The 10,631-nt window shown below is 35.2% G+C and overlaps 1 protein-coding gene across 2 annotated transcripts; it reads right to left on the reverse strand.

Moving 5' to 3' along the window:
• Window positions 1-341: 341 nt before the first annotated feature.
• Window positions 342-10,276, reverse strand: LOC137816907 (protein ALTERED PHOSPHATE STARVATION RESPONSE 1-like). Of its 2 annotated transcripts, none has more exons than XM_068620078.1 (6): window positions 10,113-10,276; window positions 7,979-9,115; window positions 7,362-7,433; window positions 6,802-7,016; window positions 1,964-2,187; window positions 342-1,498 (listed from the first exon to the last, which is right to left on the reverse strand). In XM_068620078.1, exons 2-6 carry the CDS (start codon window positions 9,057-9,059, stop codon window positions 733-735), a joined length of 2,358 nt encoding a protein of 785 aa, XP_068476179.1. In that variant the 5' UTR covers window positions 9,060-9,115; window positions 10,113-10,276; the 3' UTR covers window positions 342-732. The 2 variants fall into 2 exon arrangements, with proteins under 2 accessions (XP_068476179.1, XP_068476178.1); XM_068620077.1 differs by having other exon boundaries at window positions 9,966-10,129.
• Window positions 10,277-10,631: the final 355 nt, after the last annotated feature.

Raw genomic sequence — 10,631 nt, forward strand, 5'->3', positions numbered from 1 at the left:
AATTCAACTTATTTGATTATTCGCAATTTTCCTTGTGACTGCCACATTGACCATTACCTAGTTCTTAAAACTTTTTCCTTAAACAGCAATTTATTTGTTGCAAAACCAGAACCTATGATCATTTTCATAATGACTTAAAAGAGGAATGAGCAATCTTCTCATTAAGAATTTTCAATAAAGAAAAACATACGATTAAGATTTAATTTTTTGACGTTATATATAATATAATTTGTACAAACTTTCTCATATAACTTGTTTAATTTTTTTATAACTAACATATATCAACTTTAGCTTAAAAAAGTGTAAGAAACTTATCCAAGAGATACCCCCCATCACAAAAATTCAAATAAACATTAACCAATGCTCATATATGCAGATCACAAAAATGACATTTGACAAGTTCCTTCTCTTTGCATAAACAACACTTCAACAGAACCAAGTAACTACTACAGCTTTGCCTAGCCTGTAATGTAACAACTCCCTTGTACAGTAATATTCAAAAGATGAAACTATCATATAAAGTATGATCATCCTATAAATACTTTATTCCTTCCTTTTTCTTTCTTTCATGTACAAATGCCACATCAAATGGACTTTTGTATGAAACTCAACATTTATTAGTTTAATTAAAGCTAAAATGCTTCAACTCCACCATGATTTATATGCAATAGACTTTGTATGAAACTCAACATTCATTAGATCACCATGTTTTATGCAACCCTTTGCTTATTGTTAGGGCTTTTTCTTTTCAGAATTGGCAACTTCAGATTGAGATTTGGAATTGTCATCTTGAGATTGAGAATTCCACTGACCATCTTGAGCCTGAGAATTAGACCTATGGTAATAATAGTTCTTAGCATTCTGGATGGCTTGTCTAAGTTCAGTGTACATGTTGACAGAAGATCCAGCAAAATTATTTAATTGACCAAGAAACCCAAGAAAGCTTGTCCGAAATCGATCAAAACCTGAATCCCAGTCCTCTGAAGGGTCATCTCTCAATAGATTATCTGATGATTCACTGCGGATATGAGCATTCCAAGATTTTATGTGGGGGTTCTTTGCACCTTTACCCTGGTTCTTCTCTTGGTGCGGCAAGAACCGGGCAGTTTCACCGGCTAAACTCTTCAAGGAATCCAGAACATCTTGGATGGGTAATTCACCAAGCTTTTCCAACCAGATTTCACAGGTGACATATATTGGTGGAGGACCGTAACTTAGGAGTGGTCGTTGGGGTCTCCTTTTCTTGCCTGTTTTTTGCTTAAGGGAAACACATTTGTACAGCCATCCATTTATGGCCTCTAGATAGGACTTTTGAGCTCCAATCCACTTGCTAAAACTTGAGGATAGATAGTGAAGCTCACCTTCAAGATAGGAAATAATTTGTCTGCGTAATTCAGAATGCGTGACCATTCTGGCATGGCTGTTGTTATAGGCTGCTGACATTATCTGAAACTGAAGCTTGTGGCACTCAAACATTACTTCCCACATCCGAATTAACCTGCCACCAAAGCAAAATACAAACATAAGAAGCGTAAAAAATAAAAAGCAAGTTCATATTTATAGACATACCTAGGAAAAAAACATTGATCCATTTTAGAAGGTTATTAGGCAGCATCACTAAGTTACCAAGATACAAAACACAAAGTCAGCAACCCTATGAGCATACCAGCATGGGCAGGTACAAAGCTGCGTCCTTTGCCCCAGGATAACAATAACAGAGATGACCAATTTAAACTTTATTTCACAAATAATAAGAATTTGTAACCGTATTTCAGTTGTGTGAGCGAGACCTAGAATGACAGTCACAATAAACAAACTTCTGATAATTAAAGGCACTCTGAATTGCTTTCTCAGAAGGTTTTCCTTTCATCCCAACCTTGAAATATCGTGTAATATAAAGCTACACAAGACAGCATGAAAAGGGGCCTCAGTAAAAACAAGATGAATCTATAGAATCATATACCCTTCAATCAACTCCTCAAGTTGAGGCTGGAGCTCTTTGTCCCGCAATTCCTCAATCCTCTTTGATATAGAGTCTATCCTGAGAATTGCAACTCTAATTCTTGAATGCAGATCCTTGACTACAGCACGTGTTTTATCAATTTTATAAGTTTTTTCTCCTTTTGATTCCAGATGCTGTAAGACTTTACACTTCATGTCATATTCCCTTCTGATCATTCCACTTGCCTGCAATTAGTAGAAATAGGTTGAGAATTTATTCAATCTGATTAAGAACATCAAAGGAATCAGAACTAATATTCGCACAGACAAATCTTTTGTAAGGCTCCACATGCTACTGTGACCTGAGAACCATGTACACAGATGCACAAATGACAAATATCATGATGTGTAAAAGGAATGATAAAAATTTGTGCATCATTGAAAGTTCAATGATATGAAGGATGAAAAAGTGATAAATTTAACTTGCTTTATCTTCATGTTAAAGTGTAATTAGTCATTAGCTTTACAGATTTGTTAGTCAATAGCTATTACAGATTCTAGGAAATTAGGGTCATTGATTCCTAATTATTGGGTAAGAATTTATTATATTTGATTCAATATATTGGTATAAATAAATCGCATGTAATTTGCATTTGACTGACAACATTCTGATAACTTTTGTCTGTTCTTAATAATGACATTTCTTAGATTCCCACTTTTGTTTGTTCTTAGTCCTTTCCTCTTCGGTAAACACAAACTCTCTGCCAAATCTCTCGATATATTACTTCTGCTGATGTCACCTTTTTCGTGACTACTCCCTTCTCCATTTCTATTTATTGGATGTCAATTTGTAATAAACCCTTTAGAAGTCTCGTCTGTTCTAGCTCAAGTAATTGCTTATCCTCCACTCCATTGCTTCAATATCATAAATGGTTTTTGTTGGAGACCTCGAATCGACTAGAGATAAGGACATTTCATAGTATATAAATAGGTGCAACCTCACCTTATTAGCCGGTTTTGTAAGGTTGAGTTAGGCGTAAAGTCCACTTCTTAATATGGTATCAGAGTCATTTAGAATCTATCCTTGCAAGAGTTTGTTGGACATATCAAGCCACCCACTATCGGACTACCCATTATATAGTCTCACGCACGAGTTGATAGGTCTCGACATGAGGGGGATGTGCTGGAGATCTCACATTGACTAGAGATAAGGACATTTCATAGTCTATAAGTGGATGCAACCTCACCTTATTAGCAGGTTTTGTAAAGTTGAGTTACGCTTAGTCATTTCTTAAGAGTCTCAAAATTCAATTGTGTATCACTCCAATGATCTTCAAGCATCATCTCCAGCTCCAATCACCCCTTTACCCATTCCTATTGAACCTGAACTTCCTATTGCAATGTGAAAAGGTATTCGTTCCTCTTATAATCCTGACCCTCTCTATGCTTTTACCATTAATTATGATCATTGGTCGCCATCTTATTTCTCCTTTGTTTATTTCTAAGACTACAAGAGAAGCGATGGCTCATTGCAGATGGCACTAGGCAATGGTAGAGGATATGGTTGCTTGGGAACTTGCTCCTTTACCTCCTGGCAAGAAAATTGTTGGTTGGGTTTATACAGTGAAGATTAGACCTAATGGTCATGTTCATTGGTTAAAAGCTCACTTGATCACCAAAGGATATACACAAATTTTTGGTCTAGATCATGGTTTTTGTTTGTCTCTTTCTAGCTATGGTTTCTATTCATCATTGGCATCTTCATCAACTAGATATTAAATGTCTTCCTACATGGTAAATTACAAGAAGTTTATATGGATCAACCCCTTGGTTTTACAACTTTTGGTGATTCTTGTCTTGTTTGTAAGCTTAATCAATCCCTTTATGGTTTGAAGCAATCTCATGGGCATGGTTTGGTCCTTTCAGTTCTACCTTGATACAATTTGGCACAACTAGTTGTAAGGCTAATCATTTTGTCTTTTCCTTTCACTCTTCTTTTGGCAAGTGCATTTATATTGTTGTTTATGTTAATGACATTGTCATCATTGGTAATGATGAGACTAGAATTTGGCTCCTCAAAGAGCACCTTTCACAATAGTTTCATATTGAAGATTAGGTCCTCTCGAATATTTCTAGGCATTGAAATTGCCCAACCTTCTTTTGGCTATCATTAATACATAAGTATACCCTAGTGATTCTTACTAAAACCGGTATGTTTGACTGTCGCCCTTGTGATACTCCAATGGATCACAATACCAAGCTTCTTCCGGGTTAGAGGAGCCATTGAAAGACCCGGAAAGATAATGACGCTTGGTTGGGAGACTCAACTATCTGACCAACACCAAACCTGATATCACTTTCATGGTTAGTGTGGTAAGTTAGTTTCTAAATGCCCCCTGTGATAACCATTGGGATTTCGTTACACATATTCTTCAATATATAAAAAATATGGTGCGAGACGAGGATTATTGTATAAGGACAAAGACAATACTATGATCACTTGTTAAGCTGATGCAAATAGGGTAGAGTCACCATAAAATAGAAGATCCAATTTTGGGTATTGTGTTCTTATCAAACATAGTTGCTAGATCTCGTGCAAAAGAAAAATATCATGCCGCTTAGGCAACTACTACAACAACTTAAAATTGGGGATACCCATGGAATGGAGCTTATTTGTGACAATCAAGTTGCACTTCGCATTGCATCAAACCAGGTCTTCCATGGAAGAACCAAATAAATAGAGATTGATTGACACTTTGTGAGAGAAAAAGTGCTCTCTGGAGAAATCACAACTGATTTTGTCAATTAGCTTACATGTTCACAAAATCCCGTAGAGGCCCCGAGTTGAATACATTCATAACAAGCTTGGTGCATATGATATATAGGTTTCAGCTTGAAGGGGAGAGTTAGAATGTAATTAGTCATTAGCCATTACAAATTTGTAATTCATTAGTTATTACAGATTCTAGGAAATTAGGATCATTGATTCCTAATTATTAGGTACCAATTTATTGTATTTGATTTTATAAATTGGTATAAATACATATTGTGTGGTTTACATTTAACACAACATTCAGATAACTTTTTTCCTTTTATACTTCATACTCAACAAACTGTTTTCCACTTCTTTCCTGCATCATTCCTTAAAAATCACATCTCTACCTTGTACAAGCTAAGACCCCTTACTGTACTCATCCATCATGTCCATTAAGTTTCAATTCACACTTGTCCTAAATATTAGAAGTACAGCCTTGCCTAGTACTGTCCATAAAGTCAAGTCAAGGACTTTTAACAAGTTCAAATTTCAAATGGTACTTTAATATGCCAGTTTGATGACCCCAAATTTGACCATAGCAACATCCTCTTCAAATTTTGAACTAATAAACATCCTAGATCTACATGACTCGCTGGACAAACATTTATGACCTAAAGAATTTGGAAAATTACAAACTAATATCATTATGAGTTGATGAAGGCTTAATCAAGGATTAGATTCCAACAATATCCACCAACAATTAAGAAAGTAGAAAAATCAAGTAGGTGCTAAGAACTGGGAAGAACCATGCACCACTCAATCCTATGAGATAAGCAAGTATAGAGAAACATCCCTTGTTACCTGGCTCACAAGATAAGAATTCTTAAAGGAAATTCTCTACTTTCACAAGATTAATCACCAATGTGTCACACACTCTAAGATAAGGAAGGGAGGGAGTGACTCACCATTTGAAATATAACACTCAAGATAAGAACTCACAAATATTTTTATTCAATCAAAGTTATCAAAATGAGTACATGAGCTCTCTTTATATAGAGAGTGTGGTGGGAAAGGATTAGACAAGGGCTTCCCTTCCCTAACCCTGTGTCCAAACAAAACATAGAATATACTAACACTAGAGATAGCTAGTTTATTCTTGCTAGTCTAAAAAACATTCGATTATTTTATTTTTTATTTTAGGGTCACATGTCCAAACAAAACATAGAATATACTAATACTAGAGATAGCTAGTTTATTCTCGCTAGTCTAAAAAAACACATTTATTTCATTTTTAGGGTCACATCGCGAGTCAAATAACCACTTTGTCTAACATTGGAAGCATGTTTAACAAGTATAGACAACAATGTGAGAAAAGGAAAGAATTAAACACTATATAAGAGAATATAAGCTGGCCCGGTAAAATTCTGAACTGTCTATTTATTGGTCCACAATCCACAACAATATAAACAATTAAAAGCAACAACGAATATTTGAATAGAAAATTCCCATTTTCAAAAGTTCAAAGCAAAGGCAATGCCAGCAGGAGGTAATGAGGCTAACAGGTGGATGCATATTGATGGTGGTGGCTATTGTGGGGGTACTAGTGGCAAATATGGTTCTAAGGAAACTGGAAATAGTGTAAGACAAGTTTTCTTATAGGGAATTATATATATGGAAAATGCTCATCAAAAGTTACTGTTTGGATAAGCTTTTATAATATAAAGTGTGCACCAGATATTACATAAAGCAATATAGCATAGCTTATTGTTTCTAGTGTGGCAAACAATTGCATCTATCAAAGGGTATCAGGCAGACCATAAAGAATGAAATGCTACCAATCAAAATAGTAAATGCCTGTACCATGTATGTAAAATTAAACGGACCTGTCTGTAGCAAACCAATAAACTGTTTCACTGAGAAACAGTTGATGTCCTTTCTAATATGGCATACACCTCATTGCTTAAAATACTTAAGAAAATAACTTTAGAGCTTAATCTGACACCCAAACCAAGACTCCTGCAACATCCTTGTATAAAACCATAACATGGCCAAAATAAAGAAAAGTCTAAATGGTGCTGAGAAATACACAGTATACAGTACAGTACCTTCACTTCATCATAGAGCTTTCTTTCCCATGCATATAATCTATCCAATGTTGATGCGTGACTTCCAGAGATCATGCACAAACTATCAAAGAGATTATTCGTGAGGTCCTCTATATCATCTTTTGAGTTTGGTCCCAAAGGGTTTCTGGATGAAGAGGATCGAGATGACATTGTCCTTTGCCAAGTTAAGTACTTAACTGAGTTTTGAACAGGTTCTAAGAAGACGTAGTGAAAAAAATTAGATATAGGATTCCAGAAACAGCTTTCAACATATAGCAGTCAGTCACTACAGACTGAGAGACTTCTAAAAGCTTGAAATCTCAGCGCACATTGGAGTTAGACACATATGCACAAAAAAAAAGGTTAGGATCATGAAATATATTAACAATTTAAGTGGACCAGATCTACTCTGTTGAAATTCCTTATAAACTTCCAATAACCTCATGCATAATTCCAACAATACAAATATTTAATAAGATATTATCTTTCCTACTGCTCACCACAATATCTGCAAAGTCCCAGTAACCTGATAGATCAACAGCAAAAGACTATGAAATTACCTTCTGGAAGCTGACTTGGGTCTTCACCACATAAGAAACATGCCTTTAAAAAAGAGGGTGCTGCTGAATTATCTGTTATAATAATAAATAATTATCACGTTTAAGCTTCAAAGCATTTAATCTTGAAGTGAATAACGGAAAGAAACTTGCAAAAACCTCTTTGAAATTGATTTTTTTTTAAACCCAAAGAAGAACAAGATATATTCTTCAATGTAAGTATCATGATCTAGGTTATGAACATTTACACGGGAACTGCCTAGGCAAAGGGTAAACAATTCTATTGTTTTAGTCAAGGCATTGTTGTTGTCCATATCTCACGTGACATATACTATAAGGAAAAAATGCAGCATACAATAAAAACGTCATTTATTTTATTTGTCTCTTCTATAAACGGATTTCAATGCTCTCATGACATTTTCACATGACATGACTAAGAGTGACATACAGAGACCCAACTCAAGGCCTGTCAATTTTGACAGTGCCCAGAATCTTTGTCAATATTAAATCCACATGATCTTCTCAAATATCCTTCTAAAATTTCTAAAATTTAATATTATCCATATTATAAAAAAAAGTAACAACGAAAGACACAGAGACTAGAGAGCTAGAAAAATTACTTTCTTTAGCTGGCAATAGAGGACGAAAGTGCAACTTATTTGCCTCGAGCATTCTTGGAACCTCTTTACCAGATTCAGAGGCTTTAACAAAGAGGAATTCAATATCTTTCATGCTTGAAAAGATATCCTTAGGAACAACTTTTTCGCTGTGATTTTCATTCTCCATCGATTTATTTGACTCGGTTGGAAATGCAACTTCTGTATAAGCTGTTCCTGATGGTGATACAACAGAGGAATTCCCCTTCTCCACATTCACATGTTGAAATTGAGAAGCAGAATCCCCTTTCGGAGGCTTAATTGTGGCAGGTGAGTCATTGGCTCTAACATTATCATTAACTCTATTAAAATTTTCAAATCTTTGGACTAGGGTATTTGTGGCAGGCTCATCATCAAATTCATCTTCGGAGTCCATAGAGTCTTCCCTTCCATGAGAAGAAACCTTCTCATCATCTTCTAATTTAGGAATTCCTTCCTCCTCCATAAGTTGTGTTATATCATCAGCATTCCCCACCATATCTTGGCGCATGACCTTCCCTTCTTGAAAAGAAAAATGATGATCAATAGGATGAAAGAAACCAAAATAATCCCATGGTGGAGTTTCAACTGGAAGAGAAGAATCTCCAGCAGATGCTAATGTTTCAGGGGGTTGAGAAGCAGCATCATGTGGAGTATCTGATGACGTTACTATTCCAATAACAGGTACAGGTAGTTTTTCTTCAACCTTTTTAGAAGAACTGGTGCTAAATTTCATATGATTTGCTTGGAACTTACTAGAACTAGGAGGAGAGGGTGTTGGAGAAAAGGTTTCAGTTGTATCAATGCGTAGAGACTCAGATGGCGAAGAAAGTGAGAATTGGGACAGGGTTTTCTCATGTGGCTCCAGTGTGTCACTGGTAATTGGTGCTTCAGGTTCTGTGAATTTTCTCAAAGCTGTGCCTGTACTTTTCAGTGACTGGACATATGAAACATGAGCTGCTGCTAAAGAGCAGCGCCCGTCAAGTGCTTGCCTAACAAATTTCTTCCTTTCACGGCACAGCTGGAGTGCCTTATCATCATCCATTTTGGAGCTCGAGGCCCCCATTATCTCAAATATAGTCTTAGTTTTCCTTTTTGCAAATTTTGGTGTATAAATTATATCTGCACATTAATTCAGCATCATATTATTAGAGAAACAACAGCTTATTATATGCAAGTAGTAAATGACAATAAACGCCATAAACAGCTCAAGAAATTACAGTTCAAAAGCACAAATCCAGATTATGAAACGTAATAATTGTAACCAACTAGCCTTCAAGTATAAACAAGTGGTAAAGATGTAACAAGTTCTAAATACCAAATCTCTCCATCGTCATACTTCGCGACAAAAGAAATAACTCTGACCAACACAGCGACAAAAAATCAAAAATAAAAACAAAATAGTTAACAAAACCACCAATCCAATAACAGCTTCAGCAACTACCAAAGGAAAACAGGACCAATCAAAGAAAAAACAACACCTCTCTCCCAAGAAACGAGTTTCCGAGCAAGTTTGTTTTCATATGAAAAAGAAGCAAAAGAAAACAAATTACATCCTCAAACAACACTAACCCCCTTGCACAATACACACTAAAACAGGTGATACCATTTTGACATCATAAAAACAAAAAATAAATAAATTAAAACCATAGTTGGGACAAAGAGACAAGACAACTGCAAGAATGTTTCCACAGCCAAAGTTTTCCAATTTAGCAGACCAATTCACATTAACTAAGCATAAACAACATCACACCCTCAATCCAAAAGCCATCAACTTCCCCCACTAAAACTACCAAAACGTTTAAATAATAAAGCGAGAGCACAAAGAAGACACCCCAAAACAGCATACTAAAATAGCAATAAAAAAACGCAAACTTCACAATCCAATTCTAGACTACAGTGCTTGGAGATGCAGAAAGTAAAAAACTTTAACACAAAGAAAACAACTTTCAGGGATTAAGAGAAAACCCACCTGCAGAATAGGAAAACTGAAAAAGGGTCATTCTAAAAAACGTAAATCAACCCGAATAGCACAGTGAACACCCAAACAAAAAATTATACAAAAAAGAAATTGAGAGACTGTAAATAGAATTTCATCAGGTTGATAAATTTGGGGTACCTAGAGTGCAGTGAATCAGTAGTGCACGGCAAGAACTTGGATTTCAGCGAGAATTGTAAACAGAGAAGAACAAAACTTCTATTTTATTTTCTAGAGAGAGAGAGAGAGAGTGTGTGGAGGACGAATCTCGATCGGTCCATTAGATGTTTCCATGCAAAAGGCATAAAAAAGGACAAACCATCTGAGTTTGGATGAGGGTCCCACTCATGTTTGAATAAACATTGACCATTTTCAGTTTCATGAAAATTGAAGAAAAAAATTGGTTTTACATTGTCATGCAAACATATTTAGAGAATTTTAAAAAAAAATCATTAAAATCACACTAAGAATGCATACAAACCATAATAAAAATGTATTAATTACACTTTCTAACAACAACAAAATTCTTATCCCATTTTAATACAAGAGTGATCTTTAAATTCTTAATCATGGCATAAAATTTAAAATTTTAATACAAAATCATTTTTTATCTTAAATTTTAAAAGAAGTTATAGAAAATAGAGTCTTATAAAACTCTCA

Source organism: Phaseolus vulgaris, unplaced genomic scaffold, assembly GCF_000499845.2.
Source record: "Phaseolus vulgaris cultivar G19833 unplaced genomic scaffold, P. vulgaris v2.0 scaffold_13, whole genome shotgun sequence".
NCBI classification, from domain to species: domain Eukaryota; kingdom Viridiplantae; phylum Streptophyta; class Magnoliopsida; order Fabales; family Fabaceae; genus Phaseolus; species Phaseolus vulgaris.